General features: G+C 34.9%; 1 protein-coding gene across 5 annotated transcripts in view; it reads left to right on the top strand.

Moving 5' to 3' along the window:
• RASSF9 (Ras association domain family member 9) overlaps positions 1–25,200 on the top strand; it is a 27,261-nt gene extending 2,061 nt beyond the window's left edge. For 2 of the 5 annotated variants that reach the window (XM_042890368.1, XM_042890372.1), the window contains exon 2: positions 22,286–25,200. In XM_042890368.1, the coding sequence (XP_042746302.1) occupies positions 22,286–23,561 (1,276 nt within the window). In that variant the 3' untranslated portion in view covers positions 23,562–25,200. The other 3 variants (XM_042890370.1, XM_042890371.1, XM_042890369.1) reach the window with 3 other exon arrangements.
• Positions 25,201–25,461: the final 261 nt, after the last annotated feature.

The raw sequence follows: 25,461 nt of genomic DNA, 5'->3' as shown, positions 1-25,461 counted from the left end.
AAAAAAAAAAAGGCGATAAAAGAAATGAATGCCTTTATGAGCAAACAGTTGCTGTGGCAATAAGAACGAGCTGAAACTTTGAAAATCTTGTGGCCGCAGAAGAGGCAGTGGTGGGAAGTTAAGAGGGAAATAAATCAAGAAAAAAAGTAAAATACATAATTCTGAAACTTGCTATTGTCTTTTCAAATATTCGAATTTTGATGTATTTAATGCTAACTTCTGATACTGACTTTTGAGAATTAAACTTTATTTATCCCACTAGTAAATGGATCTTGTAGTATGATTACTGAAATAATTGTGAAGAAATACTGAAATAATTCTTTTTTTCATTTGATAGCCTCTTTACCAACTCATTTGAAACCATGAAAAAGAAGTCAATTGATCTTAAAATCAAGCAGTAGCTGGGACTCAGAATTTGTGGCCCATGACCTTGCCTTAGTTTGCCTACCTGTAAAGGGGGATTGAAAAGAGATAGGCATATATATGCATATTTAATGCACTGCTTTGACTAATAGGTCTGATGCTTGTCAATGTCTTCAAAAAAGCTGTTGTAAGAGAAAAGTTACCAAGGCGGAATACAGGAATAGCAAACTCTATCCTCTCTCCCCTCCTTCCACTTTGAATTTTCTCTAAAAGTATGTAATGAACATTAATTACATGCAAATATAGCACCTGGAGATAAACAAATGAGAAGTAAATTCTGTTTGCAGTAGGAGGAGATAAAGCTAAGTTAAATGGCTTAGTGAAGGCAGCAAAGGTAGTTGGAACAAGAGCCAGAAGGAAAATGAAGGAGTTGCAGTCATTTGCTCAGATAACAAGATGACACCTCTGTAATTAGTGCTTGTCTTGCAGCATTGCCTAGAGGTTCCAGTACAGGTTCAGAACTCTGTTTTGCAGTAGACTCTTCACATCCAGGTCATAAAATGTCAGTCTCTAATTCAAAGAGTTTAAAAAAAGGTTTACTCTAATTTTATCTGTGTGTATGAGCAATTTCATCAGGAAGCAAGGGGATGTTGGCTGTGATGCCATAAGTCTTTAAAGAAAGAAACTGATATTAAATTTCAGGAAGACAAAACCTGTATTGAACTGCTTCTAGCATTTGGAAGATCTGTGGGCGTTACTCTCTTGTGCTGAAATCTACCTCAGTAAAGAGACAACAGAAGGCCTTGGTTACCATTCAGCCCTTATTTGATTTGATTTCAGAGGAGCAGCCACTAGGGATGTAACCCTAGCATACTTTTCTTGGCCAGAGGGTGATATCTTGATATCTTTTCCAAGACTTGCAAGGAGTTTTTATACTGTTCTTCAATCTCCGATGACATCAAGAATAATTATAGTCCCTAGAGCGTGTATGTACTTGTTGACATTGTCCCCTGGAGAACAATACACCCAAAAGGTAGCAAGGCCATGCCCCACCCATCTATGAATTCCAACTCTGTTCAGTAGGAACAGACCATATCCTCTAAGACAATTAAAGAAAAAGGGGCAGTTTCCTGAAGGACTAAACTTCAGCAACATGAATAAACTCAAGAAGATAATTTTTTATGCAGATATCTTAAAGACACTATGCTTCGGAAGTGTGTGACGTGATGAAATGCTTAGCCAAAAACTGAGGTACATAAAGTATTAGTTCTTTGCAGATAAGGTCTGGTATTGAACTAACACATTAGACTGCACAGAGACAAAACAGCTCTCTATCCAAATATGAGCAATGAATACAAAGTGTACTGTGTTTATGTACTAGTGTTTCACATTGTATGCAGTTTCCTGGTTGCTAAGTAGAAGATGAATCTGTGCCCCACGGATTTTCTTAGGATTAGGATTTCTTTATCCTCAGGTGCTAGATTTGGTCAGTCTTACATTCATCAGTCATATAGATATTTCAAACTTTATCCGTCTTCTCAAGGATATCTGGATCTATCATTGTCTTACCTGCCCTATGATCTCATAACAATAACTGACCCCATTGCTATTTTTCTTTTATTATACCACTTCATTGAGTTTTTCACATAGACCTTACTCAAACTTGCTGAAGCCCTACTCCATGCAAGCTGTTGACCAGGGTAGTAGACATCCAAAAGGGAGAGCACACAGAGAGTCTTTCTTCTTTGTATGGATGTCGTAGATGATGCAGGGCTATTCTATTAGGCACAGGTGGCTTGAGAAACACTTCTGCCAGCATAATTCAGGCTGATCCTGAGTTTACCACAACTATTAATATGCTCTGTTGACATACAATGCATCTGAACCCACAGTACTGTTTGATGATGAAACAATTGTATTATAAATCTATTATTACTTAAATGTATTTATTGCTTTTGTGGTTCCTTCCTGATTTTTTTTTCACCTTTTGCCATCAAGGTCTCGTTTCCACAGCCGTTAGCATAGTATTTCTGTTTAGTAGGCAATCATTTACTTTGTCTACTTTTTTTGTTTTCCTCTCTTTAACCATCTAATCTGTGATTCAGATGTAGAAAGAATGACCGTATGTATCCATTCATTCATATAGATATAGATAGAATTCCTCCTGTCCTGAAAGTCAGAGGCCCCTCCCCAGCGAGAGTAACATTCAATTGTTCCCTGGGGATTTCTATTGCAATGTAAGACAATGAATTAGATTAGAGACTTCATCTGTGGGATACTGACCTACCATTACCATGTTCCCTCCCTTCCTCCCTCCCTCCAGTAATTTTGCATCATACCTAGTTAGTGCGGTATTATTCTGAACCTTTCTATTGCTTTACACTTCGGTACTCTGCTGTACGTTTGTCTAAGACTTGAAGAAAAACTGGTTTTGGTCAGCATTTTGGCTTGGACAGAACATGATATTGGAGATCAACTACTTATCTGAATGAACTGTTTGTGACCCACACTGTAAGTCTTACTGTATCACGTGAGGTGTCTAATACTTAACTTCTTGGATGAGCATTTCTCCAGGAAAGTCCACGTGAAGCTATAAATGTGCTTTTTGATCCAAAACTACTGGAAATTTGGTATGTATGTTTGAGTGAGGGGGAAGGGAAAGGAGGACAGTAGGATGAGCATATAAAGGCTTATTTAGAATCAATTGCGTTATCCGTTTTAAATTTTAAGTTTGAAAAGATGGTGGTTGCTTGGTAGTGATGGAAAATAAGCTTTTCCTTGTTTTTACTTTTACTTAAGAAAGAAATGTATTAGTGAGCCATCAAACAAATTATTTTTTTTAGCCAGAGTTCATATATTATAATTACTTTTTTACCTCTGGCTTGTCAGCTTTGTCTCAGGGATCAAAATGATTGCATACATTTTCTAGTGATATTCATACATATTTGTTCACTTTCAGGAAAAGCTTTTTGTCTAGCAAAAGACTAATCTTATTTCTGTAGAGTTAATTATCTACTATTCCAGGAGGGCAGACAGCAATTTCATACCAGTGGAGTAAATAAAATGACTAATAGAAGTATGTAATACTACACCATCTAAGGAAAGAGCTTTATATAGGTTAAGTTGGAGCTAATTTGAAACACTAATACTATGTGCAGTCTGAGAAAGCACACACATACAATGTATGGGCTGAGAAGGCACACTTCAGACAAAGAAACGTGTTTTTAGTAATATAGAAGAAAATCTTTCTAGGCAGTGGTAATTTCATATTTTACTAATGAAAAATGAGTATTTGCCATGCAAGAAAAAGACTAATTTGATAAATGTGGTGATTTCAGTAGAGAAATATGTTTCTAGAGATGGGAAATTACTTTTTAATATTCTTATATCTATTAAAAGTCAGTGATAGTCACGTAATAGAATATTATATTTTGTAAGTTTTAATATAACAAATGATGTACAAACGTTAGTTCCTCCAACTTTTGTATTTAATACATAGGTAAAAAATAATGGTAATAAAAATATGGTGCAAGATACATATTTTACTTAAGAACACACACACATCAAACGAAATATTAGAATGAACTCTGGACATGTTGGTACCCATTTGTGTACATAGATGACTGAGCTATCAGCACTTATACTATTTCTCTTACATGTTATGTTACTCTACAGACTGACTTTCTGTCTTCTTCCCCAGTGTTATCGTGCTAGCAGTTCCACAAGTATCACATAGAGCACAACAAAGTAAAATGGGTTCAGGATGATGAACAGAAGGAAAGAATGACCAACAAAATGAAATTAAAAGGAAAAATAGTTGGCTAAGTTTATTTGTTAAACAAATATCAGAATCATCCTCCTCAGATAATAAACAACTGCAGTTCATTGTAATTCTCGGGTAGGTAAGATGGCATTTTACAGACAATTATCATGCTGAATTCTCTGAAAGTTTCTGTCAGATCAATTTGTGTCTGATCTACTTTGCATCATCTATTTCATGCCTATGTCTCATTAACAAAAATTACATAGAATTGGGTGCAGGATAGTTGGCATACAAATGATGGTGATGGCTTTTTACCTCCAGGACTGTACATTTTCCATGGAACTCCCAAATTCTTGCAATAAGAAATGAGAAATTTTCATACATGATTTCTCATGCATGTATGTTACACATACATATAAAAGCCAAAAACTAGTTTTTAATTGAGAATGTTGCAGATTTTGGAGACTCTTACTATAAATACAATTCGTTTTAAAAGTACTGAGCACTTTTCTGGATCTCACCTCAAGGAATTACCAAAATTACTCACTGGTCACCTTTTCCTGTCTTGGCCTATCCAGAAATGCACTTAAGGAGCACGTGTTGTAATAGCTATAATGATACAAGCTTGTTTATGACCTCAGACAACTGATAAGCATACCTAGTTTTCCTCAGCTGTAATTTAGGACCTAATGCTTGCATGCCTCAGGAGAATATGTAGGACATGACTAGACAGTGAAAAATTCTGTGGAAATGCAGGGTATTAAAGCAAGGCAGTGGGAGAGGTATGAATAAAATCTGGGAGTTCCTTATTTCTAATCCTTGTACAGTCCACTAGACCTGTCTGTCACACAAAGAAATAAGAATGCATAGTGGATTAGTTAGATTTCATTTCACGTTTCGTGACTCACTTAGGAATTTTTAAGGGTCTAAAATTTTTCATAATATTAATATGTACTGTGGGGAGTGACATGGTTTTGTGGGGTGAAGAAAAAGAAAATAACCTTTGAAACCAAAACTAAGAATGGAAGGTCTTCAGTAGTAATGATAACAAAGTTGTCATGTAATCATTCTTTTATAGCTACAAAAAAGCTTGATCGCATGAAGAGAGAAAGAAAAGACACTGCAACTGAAAGAAATTTTTCCACAGAAAGTTTGGCAGATCTCTCAAATGCCTATTATATAAAGATATGTTTTTATTTCACTAAGTTTTTCACTCATTTTTCTGCCTGAGCATGTTTACATCTGTCAGATTGAACCATCTCATTTTTGTGCATTAGTGTTAGAAGTAAGAAGCCAGGCTATCGATCCATGTTGTAAACCTGTAGGTGATGTAAATCTCATTTTCCTAGTATTTTTTTTTTTTCTTCACTTGTTTATTCTACTTTTGTTAGCTGCTTAGAAGTGATAGGAGGAAGATAATAATTATTATATTATACAGATTATACAGAGGCATTTGCTATAAAGGAAATGCATAAATACCAGCTTTCTTTTTTGAAGGTAGATTTTGTCAGTTTGGTTAATCTGTTTTCTTTATTCTGCACTTAATGTAGGGAATTTTGAGTTATGAATTTCCTATTATACTGGAAAAGAATCATCTCTCCAGACAAGATATTTATTTTGCTCTCATTTTAATAATACAAAAGTAATAAGGCTTAGATTAAAAATGGAAATGCATAACATTCAGGGGCTAAATCAGGTTTATAAAAGTGTAATAATAATATATTGCAAAAATTTTGTTTTGGTCAGATATGTTTACCTTAATTTAACTTGTAAGGATGATGACATCAATGGAATCATGTGGTTGAGTGAAGACTACTAATTTTTAAGGCAATCTGTTCTTTTGTCTTGACCCTGCAATTTACTCTGTGTTCAAAGACTTCTTCGTTCATGTTACCTTGCTTTCCCCAACCTTTTCCAAATTCAAAATAACATTAAGTCTCATTGAAGTTGGTTTCCATTGTTAAAACACTTTATATGACAAAAAACTTAAGAGAAAAAGTCAGGGCACTGTTTTGATAGCATATACTGTGCCTAATTTGCCATAGGAAGGTATCAAATTCAGATTACTGAGCAAAGTCTGACTTAGTGAAATTTATAAATGAAGAATCATATCATGGTCCATCCAATGGATAGTCAGGAGATTACCACATTGAAAAATAAGCTGTGCCTGAGAGAATATGGATCAGTTCAGAATACAGGAATTAAAAAAAAAAAAACTGCGCTGTATCTAGCTGGATTGGGTTAGTCTGTTAGTGTCAGTGAAATTTTCAGCTGCTCTTGTTTTTGTTGGCTTTATAATCAGCAAATTGGTTTGCTAAAATGTTTTTTCACTTGGACATTACCTGTTGACAGACTTCTTCTGTACTGACTGCTAAAGCACTAAGTGTACTTGTTCAACTTGATTATTGTCTGTATCTCTCAGGGCCACTTTGCTGTCAGTATCCTGTTTTAACATATCCAGTCTCCTAACAAAAAATTTAGATTTGCTATGGACTTTCTTGCACTTTCCTAGAGTTTTAGTGCTTTAAGGTCTTGGTTGATAACTAAACACATTTGTTTACTCACAAAGGCCATTGCATGTATCAGACAAAGATGTAGTTATTTTTGGAAGTGCAAGCGTGTCACTGCATGCATGTAGATGGTCACAGTACTGGTTACTGACACTCAGACTGTCCATTAGATTCAAGTGCACAGTAAAGCAAAAAGGTGAATTTCAACTTAGTCAACTTTAGCCATTGAACATTTACGCATCTATTAATCTCAGAGCACTCTTTGTAGTTAGTGTATATTTTAGATGTATACACTTCCAGAGGGCAATTCATTCAGACATCTATTTTAGTACAGGATTAATCACCCCTGTGGAGGTGCCTATCTTATGCCACTGATTAAAGAGGAAGGTCAGAAAATTGTCTTTGACTACACATCTACATTTTACATAGCTAAAGTGAGACGAGCTGAGCTCCACCTCAATCACTTTCAAAGGAGAAGACTTCATGAAGCATGCGCAGACCTTATAGCACATCTATTTAATTGTCTTTTGTGCCTTTCATTTTAGTAATTAAAAAGGGAATAGTAAATAGAGAGATGAATTACAGATGGGTAATGTATGATTAAGGGAGAACCATCCTAATAGCATGGATGCTATTCCTTACTCCTGCCACAAAATTCTGATGTGATTCTGGGCAAGTCACGTTAACCGCAGCTTACAGAAGTGGTTACTCACTGCATGTTCCTCATTTTATAATTCCATACCCTGTAATATGTTTTGCACAAGAGCTGAGCAGAGGAAGCTAAGGGATATCATGCTTTGGACATCTCTATAGATACCAGTTCAGTTAACTGGACTGGGAGCTAAAATGAATGAATAGTTTGGCTTAACTCTTTTTGAGTTTTGGACCCTTCTGTCCCTAGGAGAGAATGAGAAGATAAATTAAGTAATGTGTCAGTTTATGAAACAGTTGAATATCTAGTGATAGAAGGCATAGTAAAAAATTAATTTCATTAATTAATTACTTTTAAATTAAAATAAAATTAATTAAATTTTAATTAAATTAAAATTAAAGCCATCTTTTGCAAATGGTAGTATCATACATAGGACAGAAGACATAGAATAGACAGATACTGAACAATAGTAAGTAATAAGGGTTAGATTTATGACAGATGCTTTGATACTTAGATCTCATTGTAATCACCTAAGACTAGCATTAAATCTTCTGATATTCATTAAATTATTATTATTAAAACCCACACTAGTAACATTTTGATTGACAGAATTTTCCAGTCACTTGTACTATCATTATGTCTCACACCAGAGTGGAAAATTCTGGTTATAAAACTCCTTCACACTCTTCCACAATTAAGAAAAAAACAGCCTTTCTTCTTTCTGAGCTATGAATTCATATTCAGCAGTACTGTCCAGAGCACACAAGGTGCAGCCAGGTTCCCTAATGACCTGAACACACCTCTGAGATACCCGCTCTGGCGGCCTCAATATGTATTTGTGAGGGAAATTCTGACAATTTTTTTTCTAAACTGAATTTTTCTTTTCTAAATTCTCTCAGTGTTTCCTTTTGACACTGTTCCATTTTGTCTCAGTTTGCGCAAATTACTTACATAACTCAAATACAAAGAATTGTGTTGAAGGGAGAAGGGGATCAGGCTCTTGATTGTCATTCTAATTAATACTACAATGTGTTATGCGGTGGACATCTAACAGTACTAACAGTAAATACTTAAGTCCTGCCCTTTTCTTTATGCTTCTGCCTATTTTATGTAAGTTTTTCCTGACCTTGCAGTTTCAACAAATCCTGTTAGGAGTTAAACTCTTCCATGGCACTTTTTGTGGAAGTCTAGGTGTCCAAGAGGCGATTATGAATTTCAGAAGCAGGGAAAGCATGTGAAAGTGTCTGCAAAGCCTCAGTGCTTTCTATGACTGGAAAACTGGAGTACTGTCATGCATTCAGTGAGATGGGGGCCAACATAAATAAGAGAAGGCACCTTGCTGTGGGTCTGCTGAATTGAATTTGTCTTGGTTGAACGAAGTAGCATGGAAAACTTCAATAGCGCTTCCAAAAGTTTGAGTATATATTGAGCATATTTCTTTTCATGAAAGTGTTTGTGCATGACAGGCCCATATTTAGTATATAAATGCATATATGGTAGTTCGTGCTCTGTGTATCGTTTAATTCATGTCTATAGCTAAAAAAAATAGACTGTCATACACCTTATTACTGGATTAACTTGTATCAACTGCATCAAAAGATCAATAAAATATATTGTCTATCCCATCATTATAAATAATATCTACAGAAAGACATTTCTGCAGATTGCATAAATGTGCATCAACATATTGCAAAACTTGGTGCCTACAAGAGTTCTTTTAAAGTCAGAAGTGACAAATAGAATGTGAGCATGCCATGTAAGAGTTCTATTCATGTATATTTCTCTAAACATCACAGAGTTGTTTTCATGGCAGAAGGAAGTATGCCTTCAGTTATTTATCACTGTTTTATCCATTCAGGTTCTGCCATGTACAGTCAGAATTAAACTTGTCCTTTTGAAGCTATAAAGTCATCTACGTTGCTCATGTGTTGAAAACATCCCAAGCTGCAAAGATGTTTGGATATGTGAAATAAAGAAACATTAGGTTAATTTGAATGTTGACTCAGTTTGACTTTCCATGAGTTGAAGACAACATATACTTTGTGGTGTCTTTTTGGTATCATCGACTTCTTGGGATAATGAGTATTCTGCCACAGAAACATCTTGCAAAACTAGCCCCATAATGTCTTGGATCTGCCATAGTCTTTGGCCACAGACACTTCTATGTGTGATATCTCTTCAGCTGCATGAACTTTTTGAATGTTTTTTTTATTAAAGTGTTTGGTCACTTTCAGGTGAGTTATCTCAGACAATTTAACAAGGCCCTTATCTTTATGACCCAATTCATCTGATGTGAGTGAAGTGTTTAGAGTGAAGTGGACCCATCTGGATACCAGAGAATATTTATGTGAGGATTCATAAATGAGTTTTTCTTAAATTTAACTAAGGACAAGAAAAATTGAACTTACGACAAAAGTTTTTAAAACAGTTTAGGAAAAAATAAAAAAAAAAAAAATTCTTGTACTCACCATTTCGGTTTCCTGATGTTTTGGAAGAAACTTCAGGCTTACATCATGACCAGTCAAATATTTTAGGATTTACACGTCTTTTTTATCTGAATCGTGGGACATTCTTCCACTGGAGCCAACTTCCTTTATCTTTTCACTGCTAAAATGTTTTGTGTGCTATCAGACACCACTCTTTGGTATTCTTCACCTACTCTTTATTCTTCACATTAGAGCAGACAATTTCCTCTTGATCTTTATGATCTAGCATTGACCTTGCTTCCAGACAGCAGTTCCTCCCTTTTTGCCTTTCCCTTCTCTTGCTCAACTGTCTAGAACTAGTTTTGCAAGCCCCTTTGCCATCTTTAGCATATCCATCACTAGGGCACCTACTAAGGTTAACAATTTATTTGCTCAGTAGCCTCTTCAGATAGGATGAAGAGCTTTTTCAGAGGCCCTATCAGCCCTTCCCTGGGGCTACATATTGAAGCATTCATTGATAGGTAATTTTAGGAAATTACTTGAAAGCATAAGCTGCAAAATCTCCCAGATTGTAAATGGGAATTAAATGCTACAGTTTTATTTTCAAAAATCCAAGTCCACTCTTCTTGTTAGTATAATTATGTATTTAGTACTGAATTTAGCCCTTTTAATATTGAGTCCACTTTGTCAGCTCATCTTTTTACCTTTCATCCATTCAAACACTGTAAGTAATGGAACACATTTTGTAATCAAACTAACTTTCAAAAAGCTCAAGAAATTAATTTGGGAAAAAAAATAACAACAAAAACTGATTGTAAATGAGTTTCTGGTAGAATCCCTTTTGAGGCAACATTTTCAGTACACTTTAATGAAATCAAGCCAAATGGAGAAAATCATACAGTATAATTTGAAAATGGTTTAAAGTCTGTAAAATATACTGCAATTAATACAAAAGAAAATTGAAACCCATTCTTACTCCTGGCAAACTGTAAATGTATGCATATATATACAATAAATAGATAGTTGGATTAAGTTATATTACGATGGCTGCTCCAAAATTAATTCCTTCTATATTATTATGTTGTCCCACAATGTCAGAGGCAGATGGTGGTGGTATGACCGCAGAGGTTGAATCTTCCCACCAATATTCCATTACATTTTGTTGCTGTGCAACAGATGACAGCAGAGGGGCAAAATGGACAAAAGGATGCACACCGTCCTTTGGGGTAGGAAATTTCTGGAACCCTAATAAACTATCAATTCTGACCACTGCATCACAACTCTGACAAAACTGAAGGCTCAAGCTTACAGTCAGGCCAGAAAAGAAGACAAGCTTTCTCTAGAAGCATGAGAATGTCAGGAGCCATATCAGTTTGAAGACCACAGAGCACATCACTAATCTCGACTAGACTGTCCTACCACACCCTCTCTATTGATGTTTTCTGACTTCCATCTGTTGGAGTCAATGAAAAATGGACTGAGTGGGTAACATTATCCAACTGCCATAATGGCTGTTGCCTCCACTGGTGCAGATTTTTGCAAGTGAAACATGCAGGCTTTTGTACGTTGCTGGTGAAAATGGTAGTGCTAATGTTGAAAAATAGTGTTTTCTAGCTGAGAATTTGCTCTACCAAACACTGTTATTGTGTTCTATGCATCTCTTGTAGTTTCCATGGAAATAAACAGGAAGAATTGCTTTCAGAGTAAGCTATGTGTATATATGTATATATATATACATAAACTGTTTTGAAAGATTTTTAGATGTGCAAAGTTAAGAAAGCAAATAGAAAATATCAGATTTCTGGCTGCTGATATGATTGGACTTTGGGTTTTTCTGGGGAAAAATATATATATGGGTACTATAATTTTATAATACACAGTAGTTTAGATTTTAAATAACCAAACATGATGTTTGATAAGATGGTTGAGCAGGTCCATAGGCTTGCTGTGGCAGAAGAGGCATTCCTAAAGCCCACATACCATGCTACTTGACATACTCAGCAATCTTTGCATTGACGCCCATTATCACCTGACACCATATGACTTAACTCAAGGATCAATGCTCAAATGTATGTATGTATATATACATATATATATATATATATGCATATACATTTCACAGGTAGTCATCAGATTACCTACCACTTCATGAAATTCTAAGTTTTGCAGTTGCTAACCTAAAAAATTGAACTTTGCAGTAAAATAGTATTTAGGATCATCACTTGTCTCAAATAGTTGTAAGCATTTTTGTATACTTTAAGGATGGGCTTAAGGTGTTAAAAAAATCAATAAATAAAATAATACTGATTCGTATGATGTTTCTTTTCAAAATCATGAGCACAATGTCCATGCTCTGAAATTCACCATAGGCTGCTATGGAGCAGCCACAGCAGTAATTAAAGTCATTATCTTTAAAGAAAAGACTGTAAGGAACAGAAACATTTCTTTGCTGAGACTCTGTTCATCTTGAGGACTTGGTGAAAATAAACCAAGTCCATCTGGACTTTGTTTTCTTTCACTGTGAATGAGGTTAGCATATGTTCCCACGTGCTGCCACTGAGAGTGGAATTGTTTGAGCCGTACTCTATGTTTAAGGGTTCATAAGATGGTAACCATTATAGTCTCCTTTAGCCCAGGGAGTATCAGAAAGGCGGCGTGAAATCTTATCATTTACTTGTCTGCATCTTGTTCCTTTATTCAACTTACTTTATTATCACTGGTGTGTGTATAGTGCACTTTGTTCTTGTTCTGGCATTCCAAGCCCTGCCTCAGAATGCTTTGTGTATCTTTTCACTGAGAAAGATGTCAACAAACCCCAGGGGGGGATATAGTATACGTTAGCTTTTCAATGAGAGCTGAACACAATTTCATACAACAACAATAACAAAACTAGTGCCTACAGCTCCTGGAATTCCCCTTGTTTCTTTTAATGTCAAAAGCTTGTAAACAGCCAAGGTGATTCTAAAAGACGGTTTAAAAAAATTCTAGTGGGAGAATTCAGATAATCTAAATTTCTACTGTAATAGCAGCTCTTAACTTTGTCGTCTTGAAGCTTTTGTTTTAAATAACTATACATATTTCTTGTTCTTCTGTAAAGTGACGAAATTTTAGACACATTCTGCACATTTTTAATAGGAGCCTCTTAAAGATTCTACAGTTTAACTGGTGCTTCAGTATACACAAACATGTAAATTTGATATATACAGAGAGTCATTTTGGCAATATAGCGAAATTTTCATGGTAGCTAAAAAAAAAAAACCTAGCATCTGCACTTATCAAGTAGTAAGAGCAACCCACTGCTCAAAATCAAAATACAACATTTACTGTATTGGTGTTCCTAAAGTTTGCATGTTGTTTACTAACATTGAGGAATTTGAAAATGTCTGACTTCCTGTTCCCCCCATCATGGTGTAACAAATGGTTTCCAATGGATATGTCAGTGTTTGTTTTGGCTATGGAGCTCCTTGTGGATCTGCCATTCCTGTATGACACCTGTTTCCTCAGTGGCATTGCAATAGACACATCAAAGCATGTTTTCTCAGTAAAGCAAATTGTTAATACTTTTGTTGTTCATCTTGGAAAATATTTTGGTATACAACTAGCTCTGTTCTTTTCTCAAGCCTCCACTGTGTCAGGCCATCAATAATACGAACCCAATACGATAAGCACATTACCTGCTTGGACAATTTGTGTACAAGGAAAGTTACTCACTGAAATTCCAAACATTTTTTGAATAATATCCACTTACCAGTCTTATGACTTTGAATATACAATGCAGAAAGGATGATTTGTCTGACAGGAAGGAAATTTAAAGCATAGTTTATAGGAATGTGTACCCTCGGGGAGATAAATGCTTTCTGAAGTAAGACTGAAGAAAAAGACAGCAGCAGATGAAGTCTTCATCTGAATGGAGACTGCAGCCATTGAACTTGACTCTAGCTTAAGTTATTGCAAAGTAAACAGGGGAAGGGGTGGAGCTAATAAGCAAAAGGAAGTATACAGAGCTTTTGGTTAACTCTGATGAAAATATGCCCTTGGAATTCGCAAAGCAGATTTTGCAAAGTGTTATCTGTCAGTTACTGGTGTTACTGTGTCATTATTAAACCTTTTTTTTCTCCCAAAATGTCATCTGCCGTAACTTTTGCAAGGTGGATTTTCAGTCCTTGTTGGTCCTTTTTGTGGGATGCTTTTATTTCTTTTATATAAGTTTTAGGCAGTATGAGTTGATGTGTTTTTTTTCTCTTTAATTTTTCTCAAATATTGGTCCCCATTTATGTTCCTTTGTCCCAAGCAGTGCAGTTATTAGAAGGAAGAACAGTTTCTCTTGAGATTTTTGCCAAAGTTTGAGGCTTAAATTCAGCAAGAATTCTCTTGTGAATGACTTACTTACGGTGAGACAATTAAGTTGAAGAACTTTATATTTTAAACTATCATAAATTTTTTTTGTTATGTAACTATAGCAGAACAGTACTATCTCATACAAATTCAGTTACGTAACTGAAAATTGTCATACAGCACTAATATAGTGTAAAATGTTTGGATGAGCAGAAATTTCTACCGTAAATCATTGATGAATTATAATGTGTGTAATTTTATACAAAAGCAAAATGAGGTGATAACATTCCTCTGAAGAAGGGAGTAAGGAAATAGTTATAGTTTTAATTGCAAAAATGATAATTTTGATAGAACAAAATTCTCAGCAGCTGTTGCTAATTACAGTGTTTCATAAAGGCTTCCTGATTCTGGAAATCTTACTGAGTTAAAAATTTACACATTTAAAAAGGAATTGCAAAATGCACATGAACTGGTAGTGAAAGAAGCATGTGGTACAAAGCTGGTTTGAATAGCCTCTATTTAAATCATTTTCTTGTTTAAAATATCTGAAATATTATGATTAGAGCATCCAAGCTATCATGTATATGCATATGTTTGAAAAAAGTCACATGAATATCTAGAAACCTAATTTCCTCATTTGTTTTTAATAAATACCTATGTGCATTTCTGTAAAGGAGTAAGCTATATCATAAAACAGCATTAATAGATATAGAAACAGATGGTAAAGAGAAATTTAAATTATCTATTTTCAAATAATTACTTTGCTTTCACAAGTTCTGTCGTGTTCTTTTTGAGCATTCCTGTAGTATTAGGATTACACTAACTACCTATAATGAGTTTTTCTAACTGTTATTATCATTGTTAAAGAGCTCCTTGCCAATATACCTTTTAACTAGATACTGCCATTGCATTAGTGTCATGCAAAAGAGAAGAAGGAGCAAGATTCTGGCACCTCATACTAGAAATTTTTATCCCCTACATGAAACGGATATAACTGTGCAACATTAAATTAATATTTCTGAATTTTTATTTATTTATTTATTTATTTAGGAATGGGAATGGCAGTGTTGTTAGTAAATAGGCTGTCTTGAATCCCTAAGGCTTTGGAGTAATTCCAGCTTCCCTGCGTGGTGAGAGGAGATACTTCCTCATTGCTGCCCTTAGGAAAATCAGAAGCATGTAACAAGCTACTTAGGTGAGAGGTATACTGAGTGTAGGGAGGGTTTGGCCTTTATTTCTTTCTGATTAACTCTTCAGAAGGTGATAGAAAGCTGAGCAAAAAGGTGGACTAAATTTGGATGGTCTGAATAAAATTTGTGTGAACTTTCAGTATTTGTTTCCCATTGCTTTCATTTGTTTCCCAAAGGTTGAAAGTCTGACTTCAGTTTCCACATGGTCTGTGGAACCTATTCTCAATTGACTCTGTTTAAAATCACTTTGTTAAAAATCCTTATTGATCAAATTAAGTTAGATATGCAATACATGGCACCAATATGTCCATTTGTCACAAATCTCATTGGTAAATATAAACATAGCCTAAATAGATATACATATATTCAGAATTATTGTCCATTGCTTCATATATGTTTTCTACATATACATTAATCTATTGAGATTTTGATAAAGAATAAGAAGAGCAATTTCATTGTCACTTCTAAACATCATGTAGAGGCTGATGAACTACTTAGTTCTTATGTACCTGCACGCACAAGTGTTATGAAAAGCTCTGAGATGACAAGTATAGTGTGCGTCCCGTGCAGGTTGTTTGTATCAGAGTTGTGTTTATAATACTGGCCTCTTCTTACTTCCAACAAGTAAATATAATTAAAAGCTATCATACTGTTTTGTAGTTATGGCTTAGATCTGAGGTACAGAGATAAAAATTTTATTAGCAAGTGCCCAAATAAGGGATGTACTTTCTGTCTCCTTACATTCTGAGGAAGCACTTAAGGGTGCCAAGGAAAGAGAAGACCATAGCACACTTGTCAGAATCCAGATGGGCAAATATGTCACCTCAGCAGCATGCTCAAAGGCCCTTTGAAACACCAGGTTATTAAATGCTCTTGTGGCCACTGTCTCTTGTTTTCTCAGGATACACCAATTGTGTCATGTCCTTTTCAAAAGAGAGCAACTGTCTTGGTGACTGAGCCTGCTTGGCCAAAAGATCCACATTGCCCAAAGCGGCAGGCAATAGATAAGACACAGAAGGTCTTTGACAAAGAGCTAAAGCACGCAGATAGAGAGGGGGAAGGGAGAGCCTGCTGAGAGAGGTGGCAGGATAGCCCTGCCTGGGCCTGTCTAACACTGGCACTTCCTGCTTCTTAGAGAGCTCCACAGATCTTTCTGGACTCCAGGAAAGCATTGAGGCGGCAGGTACTGAGGCTTTATGCAAGGACTCGTCTTTAAGTACCTGGTAGACAGCAAGGGAGTTGTTTCTTAAGATTATTATTTGTATTCTGTTACATTGTTGCTTTTGATTTGCCCATTGAAAAAGTGAATTGTTCTAGGTGGCATCATGACTAAATGCAGAGTTTTGTTTCTCAGAAGTGTCTAAATCATGACTCTTTAGAGGTCATGACAGATGCATACCTACCAGAGAGCACAGGGCATCTGAGGACGCTGTTAGAGCAGCCAGTCAATGATAAACTATCATCTGATTTGCTGCAGGTTAGACTGCATATGCAGGTGCACTGTTTAGGTGATTTATACTGTTTGCATGAGACTGTTCATAACCTACAGTTCTGTTGGTTTGTTATTTGTTTTTGCATTGCAAATTATAGCTGTGTTGTGTTGTTTAGCTTTCTGGGTGTAATGTATGTTGAAATGCATTTATAGAAGCATAGCATGAAAAAGGAAAAAAACAGACACATCATGGCATCTGATTAACAGTACTCAAACTCACACATAATAGGTAAAAGCTCTTTTATAGCTGAAAATTAAGATTATAAAATATGATTGCACTAATAAATAGCTGAAAAAATAAAACTGGGCTATTTCACACAACTTTCCAGAATGTAATCTTTGATAGTAAATTTATAAATTACTACCAATTTTACGCATTTTTCAGCCAAAAAATAATATATTGTTTTGTGTATAACTTATGTTCACTGGCAGATTTTGTATGGTATTGTAAGTGAATTCAGTGACTGAGAGAATCCACCTACTACCATTTTTGATCGTGACCGTAATCAAATTTTACTAAGAAAAAAAATTTGTCTAGGAAACTTGTCATATTGGTTTAAAATTATTGAAGCATTAAGCAGTAGTGCTAGTAAGGGGATCACAAAAATGTATTGGCTTTGAAATTTCTAGCCATTACCTAATACTTTTATGTTACTCAGTTAGTTTAGTTCCTTGGGACAAGTAGATGAAAAATAGAAATATTCTGAAAGGAATTCCATTTTATTTTGATGTGAAAGTATGCAAAAAATTTATTGTAGTGAAGGAAGAGAATAATTTTATCTGTGGGTTAATTTTTCTCAATGAAAAAAAAACCCAAGCTATTTAAATGTCAATTGTATTTTAGAAACAATGTATTAAGCTTTTATCAACGTAATGCATAACCAATCTAGACCCAATATAAAATTTATTGAAATTAGTAAGGACAAAGGAGTATGTAGGCATAAGGATGTAATTCTAAAAAGAGTAGGTTTGATTGTCTTGACTGCTTGTAAAGCTATATATTCCATATATTAGGGTGCTAACATTTCCAAGAAAGGAACGGATTACATTTTTATTATGTGTGGTTCTTTTATGTCAGTCATCTCTTCAGTGAATATAAAAAGTGCTGAAGTTATTTAATATTTTGACTCTGTGCAACATAAGTATGTGTTTTTGTTTTGTCTATACACTGCTGGAATGTATTACTTTTCTTCCCCTAGGCCTGAATATTAAATTAATGAAGTGTATATCTGACATGCAACAGTCAAAAAGCAGGAGGCATAAAACTAAAAATGAAAGCAAACAAAATATAATCGAAATTTACTTTTCACCATTCTAAAGTTTAAATTCTCACCTGTTTCTGTGCAATAAGTGACTCTGCTGGGGGAAAAAAAAAAAAAAAAAAAGATCTGCATATTGCCACTATCATCAAGGCCTTAAAATTATTGATTATAGATAGTTAGACAGTACATTTCAATGGCCACTTCAAAGATACAGATTTCAAATGCTTTAAAGTCTGTACAGCAACAGCAGTAAATGTTTGTTTTTTTTTTTAATGAATGAGTTGCCCAGATGGTTTTGAAGAAGCTCTTACTGGAACTGTTATTCAAGAAAGCCAAGAAAGCCAAACATTTTAACTAGATAAACAACTGCTGATGAGTTATTAAAAAATGACAGTTCCTTTGCTTCCTTTACAAAACTGCAGGATGCAAAGGTTAAGGAATCAGTAAGTATGATAAGCTTTCCTCTTTTTTTAAATGACACTCTAAAAGCAGATCTCATTGCTGAATATTGTTATTTTTAATATTAAATTTCAGGGGAAAAAAAAAAGAATCATTTTACATTTCTGTTACATTTCTCTTGAACAATGAACCATAATGTGATTGGATTACTTTCACATGTATTTAGCTGCCTGAAAATGAGATATTTAGTTGAAGGTGATCATATGGATCTCTTGTAGTTAACAAAACAGAGAAAGTTTCATTTGAAGTTTCATACCAAAGATCATAGATGGTTTAGATTGTGGAAGTCTTCTCTTCTTTCATGACAAGGAGGAGCTTTGGTAGCAAATTTATACTGACTTAAGCTCTGGATTTCTAAGTGAGATGAAATGTACTTGATATATGCAGAATCTGCCCTCTATTTTCTATAAAGAAAGCATACTTAATAAAAGATGATTCCTAGTACTAGCATCTTCTTGCATCCTAAAACAACTCCTTCATAATTGCTATGCTGTGACAGACAAGCTGAAGTTTCATTTTGAGGAGTGGGAGGGCATAAATTGGGTTGTGTTGATTAAAGAATTACAGAATTAATTTTACTTAAAAGGACCATGGTGTGCCACATCTGTTTACTACTTTATAGTGGAAGATAATAAAGAACACCTTTGATTTTTTTTAAATATATTAGAATTCCATAGTACTGTAAGAGTATAAATGACATATTAGTTCATTTTGAATTAAAAAGCATAATTAAAAATATAGTAATGCTGCTGACTAAAAATGAGGATAATATACGTTGTGACAAACATGGAAAAAATAATGACAAATTTGCACTTTACAGACCTATTTTGATCCTATAATTAAAACAGTGTTCAGATTTTTTTCTTCTTTTCTGCAAAAGGTGAGAGTATAATTGCAAATATATGTTATATGCATTGTATGCACATGTATGGAAGTATATATCTGTGTGTATAAGCTACTCGAGTCCTCTGTGCACCAGTATGTGGATAAATTTTCCATTCTTGTGGTGCTACTATTAGTTAGACTTCAGTATTTTAAATATGTAAATATGTATACTTTTCTATGAACAATTAAAGAAAAACCCTTCCAAAGAAAGCTCAGCATAGAGTCTGGCTGGACAAGCGTGCTGTAACTGAAAAAATATTGTGGATGGGGGGAGGAGGATGAGCAACTAGAAAATTAGAAAATTTTCTACATATTTTATATCTGTATTTGGGTAAAGTTTGCAGAGATCTTGTAGAAATTGCTTTCCAATAAATCTATCTTTCCATCAGAAGCATGCTGAACCCCTGCTGAAGTCAGCAACAAGTCCATATCAAAAATGTGTATAACATAAGTATTTATCAGTACACAAATGCAGTGAGGTTATCTGTGGGTTTTTAAGTTTTTTCTGAACATTTACTTATATCACAGAGAGAAAATGTCTTCATATACAAACTTTAAATGAACCAGAAGGAAAAGAGAAAGTAAACTTCTTTGTAACTCAGATAATCTCTTACACACTGAAAAAAAAAACAAGAGAGAGACAATATATCAATCAGTGAAAAAGAAGAATGAGAAAAAATAGGAAGAATTTCCATGTGTGAACAGATTGTGTCAAGACTCTCAGAAGAACGGTAAAAGACCAATATGACATTCATACCCTAAAATGTATTTATTGATTATGAAAAGCAACAGGGAAAACATGTTCTGAACTTACTGCTTCAATGTTTCAGTCTAATATTTCTGAAACTTTTAACACCCATTGCATTTTTTAATTTTTCTGTCAGTACTTTTTCAAGCTGAAATTCAGTGACTGGTAGTACAGTTTTATTTTTATGTCAGTTACTTGTATGGTAGTAGGAAACATTGTTTGAGACACTATTTTTGACAATTCATTTTGCCATTTTCTGTGTCTGCCATAAATTCTTCCATGTTTTCTTAAATAGTCTAGGAAAAATGCATTTTTCTTCTGAATACTAGTTTTAAAAAATAATTGCAATAAAATCCTGAAGTAAGAGGGAATTATTGAAATGAGAAAATGAAGTTATCATTCTAACAAAACACAGATTTTACAGAAGAATATTCTAAGACTTGAAGCAACACAGTTTGATAGAGTTGTCCTGTATCATGATACTAATAAAATTGCTCTGGTAGGTTTTTTCAGTATTCATTTCCAGTCTCCTGTCTCTTGAGGGTTATTGCATTCTGGTCACAGTGGCACCTATAGCTGAGTCAATCACAGTTCAATTTAATGGACTGTAGTTTTTCTCCTCTGTTGTATAATACTTAAGAAAAATGAAATAAGCTATATTGCTTTAATAATTATAGGTTGTAACCTATTAACACAATTAACCTAAGTAAAACTCCATTCCTAGTAAATCTCAAAAAAGAAAAATCAACTAGAAATGTCCTATAAATGAGTAGTTCTAGATAGGAAAGAAAAAAAAAAAAAAAAAAAAAAAAAAAGTGTGGTATTGAATCCTTAGAATACCGTGGACATTGTCATTATCATTTTCAGGCTTCCTTGTCAGACTTGATTAAACCGGAAGCGATACCAGAAAATCCAAAAAAATGTGCATTACCTCAGAGAACTTGTTATTTTTATCATTTTAGGCAAGAGGCCTAATCACCAATTCCAAGCAAGTGTGTGGAGGCTAGAGGATAGGAAAATCCTGGACATCACATCCTCCTCTCCTTTTAGCCGTATTTTCTCCATTTACCATGGCCCCTGATGGTATAGAACTCAGAAGGAGACAAATTTAAAAGTTAGCTCTAAAACAGGCACATCCAACCCATGACTATTGGCTGCATGAAGCCTTGGACATCTAGTAACATGGCTCCAGATTTTAAACTTCTAACTTGGAGTGATTTTTAGTGATATTTTGAATGAGTCAGTTTGCATAACTCAAGTACAGACTACGTAGGCAACAGTAAAACATGTGGAGGGAAGGGCACAGTGTAGGACTAACTCCTCCTCTTGTGCCCACCACACATACTTGAATTGAAACTCATGTGTATTATAATTATATTATGTTTATAATTATATTTTATTATATTATATTATAATTATATTATTATATCCCATAAAATCCTTCTTTCCAAATTGGAAATACATGAATGTGATGGGTGGACTATTCAGTGGATGATGAACTGCTCGTAAGATCATAGCCAAGGAGTAGTGGTCAATGGCATGCTGTGTGGGTGGAGATCAGTGACAAGTGGTGTCCCTCAGGAGTCAGGACTGGAACTGATATTAATATCTTCATCAGTGACATTAACAGTGGGATCAAGTGCATCCTCAGCAAGTTTGCAACTGACACCAAGGTATGGAGTGCAGTCAACATGCCTGAGCAATAGATCTTTTTTACCGTCAGATTCTTTTAAAATAGTGTTCTATTATCTTTTTCTCATTTTCAACCCTGTTTTGCTGTGTAGTTAGAAGCAAAATTCTTCACTTTAGAAGTCTGGATGATAATAAGAGATTACAGAATATTTATGTGATTAGAACAGATATGCAGATCTGAAAGTTATGTTAGTTTAGGATAGCTTGGAAATTGTCTTGCTTATTATTAATGAACACTTGTTAAGTCCACAAAAAACAGATGTCACATTTCTGTGGGAATTAACAGCTGGACAAGTAGTAACGTTAGAGCAGTAGTAGAAATTGCTGTGTTTTTCTGTTACTAATTCCGAACGTATTTTTTAATGTAATTTAAACAAATATGGTACAAGAATATGGGATTTTTTCAGTGTATTGGTTATATCAGAATACTGGTGGTGTTCATAAAGTCTCTGCCATTTAAATATAATTTAAATTTGGTCTCTTTTTTTTTTTTTTTTTTTTTCCCTAGATCTCCCAGCAAAGACATGGCTTCAAATGAACGAGAGATTGTGGTGTGGGTTTGCCAAGAAGAGAAGATTGTATGTGGCCTGACAAAGCGCACAACATGCGCAGAAGTGATTCAGGCTCTGCTTGAGGAACATCAAGCAACATTTGGGGAGAAAAAAGTTCTCTTTGGAAAACCTAGTGATTACTGTATTGTAGAAAAATGGAGAGGCTCCGAGCGAGTCCTTCCTCCTTTGACAAAGATTCTGAGACTTTGGAAAGCTTGGGGAGAAGAGCAGCCCAATTTGCACTTCGTGTTGGTAAAGTCCGATGCTTTCCTTTCATTTCCATTGTGGAAAACAGCTGAAGCTAAGGTAGTACAAAATATAGAAAAGCAGTGGGAACTCAGCCCAGCAAATTACATGAAGATGTTGCCAATTGACAAGCAAAAGAAAATTGTTAGGAAGACATTCCGGAAACTTGCCAAACTTAAACAGGACAGTGTTCAGCAAGACAGAGATAATATGGAGACACTGATTCATTTAATCATATCTCAAGATCATACCATTCATCAGCAAGTCCTTAGAATGAAGGAACTTGATATGGAAATCGAAAAATGTGAAGCAAAATTCCACTTAGACCGTGTTGCCAACGATGGAGAAAATTATGTGCAGGACTCATATTTAATGATCAATCCAAGTGAGGCTGAGCAGCAAGGGAGTAGGGCAGATGATCAAAAAGAGATGCATGATTATTTCAGCAAAAGTGAGGGAATTTTACAGGTTGAAGAGAGACTAAAACATCACAGACAATTAATAGAGAAGCTGTGTGCTGAAATAGAAAAAGAGGTACATGGTATATGCTCAGAAAAAGATGAAGATGTTGTTCATACAGAAGGAGCGACTAATGCTCAGCTGGAAAACTCAGATTTGGACAATGTAAAGTATGAGCTGGAAAAAAGTATGAAAGATGGTCTCAGAATCAATTCATACCTGAGCTGCATTCAGAAAGAACTTACCTACAGGGACTCGCTGCTTCAAAAGAAGGAAAAAGAATATGAACTTCTTACAGAAGAATTTAATTTACTACATGTTAAAGACAACATTGAAGTGAGGCTTCCATCAAACGAGGAGCTGCCTAAGGGCAGTGGCATCTCCAGTAACAGCACTGCAGTTCCTGATTTTGTTCATAGAGTGACTAATTTGGACATAAACGACACTGACTCTGACACTGGAATTAGCTCTACACACAGTCAGGACTCCGAAATAACTTCTGGGGACATGGTACTGTTATCAACATAGTTGAAAATAGTCATGAATTTCTGAGAAGTGGTTTTTTGGAGGACATTTACAAGAATAGACGAGACTTGTCTTGGAAGTTCGTCCCTTCAATATGTTAAAAATGTAGCACAGCTCTAGAAAAGTAAACAGTGTCTATGTGCTTAAAAGTGCACTTGTTTTTAAAAGCACAGGTAGACTGGATTAGCTGTGAATGCATTCATAGCTAATACATGCAAGGCTGTAGGCTTTGCTAAATCCAGACAGACTGTTTAGTCTTTGTAATATTGATACTCAGTGAACAGGGGCATTCTGACTTGTTTGGACCAAAAGCTTGTAGATTTGACAACAGTTAATCTTTGAGTCCACCTCTACATCTCTCTTAAATTTTTTCAAAAGTGAGCTAGACATTATATGGAGAGCTTGATTTTCCTTGGCATGAAGCTGCTGTAAAGGAATATATAATCAAGCATATAGACTCTTAAAAATTAATATTTATGATGCTATAAAACAAAAAAGCAATTTTGTTTGTGTAATTTATAACCTAGTTTTGAGTTATTAGGAAGATAATTTCAGAAACACTTAAGTCCCACTTTAGAAATGACCATACTCACATGGATTGTTAATTTCCATTTTCTTTCAGCAGCATCCAACTGCAGGTAAAATTCTTGAAACTCCCACTCTTCTGCTCTTACTCTGCAGTTGCCGTGGTGATGCTATGTGGACACAATTTCTGCCAGCGGGCATGTCAGAACTGCCTGCCTCCTGCTTCTGTGAGCTGATAAATCCCAAACTCACACCTAGCCCCAGGGGCATTTTCAGGAAGGCTCTCTCCTGCTTAGCTTATCTCAACAGTAGGATCTAGTGACTTGGGTCTCCTTAGATCATGACTGTGAAATCAAACGTAACATGAGAGACAGGCAGGAACCAGACATTTTTTACTATCTGTTCCCAATGGCCAGGTACTTAAGCTTATCAGACAGCAGACAGATATTTGAAGCAGGGATACAGACATGTATTTGCTATGTCCTTAATAGAAGGACTTTAGGATAGAGCTAAAGCTGGTCCATTCTATATATCTAATTAAATATTGGGTAACAAAGGGAACAAAAAAGAATAGGAAACGAGATTTTTATAACTATGTGGTTAAGTCAAATGATTTCACTTAGGATGTAGTCATTAATCTCAAATCCTTCTCCGGTGAATGCTGCAAATTCAAAATTAGGTATAGAAGTCTTAGTTACTGAACAAGGTTTCTAACTCTGAGCTAGAAACTGCTGACAGAAAGAACACTGAATAATTTCTGGGTTACACACTGAGGGTTGCTATGTTTGTATTTTGCAGATCAATTTGTTTAATGCTTTTGAAAATATAATGTAAATCTGATTAAGTGAATTGAATGGAGAAATAGTTACTAAATGAAGTTGAACTCCAAAAGAGTTCAAAGATAGCCTGCAAAAAAGAAGGCTGACAAAGTGAGTGAAACCGCAATACCTAGATAGCATAAAGGTAGAATATTTCCAGATGCACTGCTTTCTTTTCCTGTATTTTCTCCTCTTAAATGTTTGCCAGACAACTGTACTCTGCAATAACAGAATTGTCGGGACTGCTGATTAGCACATATTACATTCAGGAAGAGAGAGAGAAAAAAAAAAACACTTTTTCTAAAAAGCTAATTTTTTTATACCTTTCTCTCTTTCTCTCTTTCTTTCTTTTTTTCTTTTTCTTTCTTTCTTTTTTTTTTTTTTTTGATTTTTTTTTTTTAAGATTTTTGAGTCCTAGATATTATAGAATTTCTATTCCAAGAATATGTGGTAGTTACCTTAATATATTATTTTGTCTTATGTTTTTATCATATAATGTTATTTGAATACTTCAATAATAATATGTCATATTTAGGCTCATCAGCTCTTGATGAAAACTC

The sequence above is a fragment of the Lagopus leucura genome, unplaced genomic scaffold (genome assembly GCF_019238085.1).
Source record: "Lagopus leucura isolate 7727_CA_CO unplaced genomic scaffold, USGS_WTPT01 Super-Scaffold_100159, whole genome shotgun sequence".
NCBI lineage: Eukaryota > Metazoa > Chordata > Aves > Galliformes > Phasianidae > Lagopus > Lagopus leucura.
This window is presented reverse-complemented; position numbering and strand designations above follow the sequence as displayed.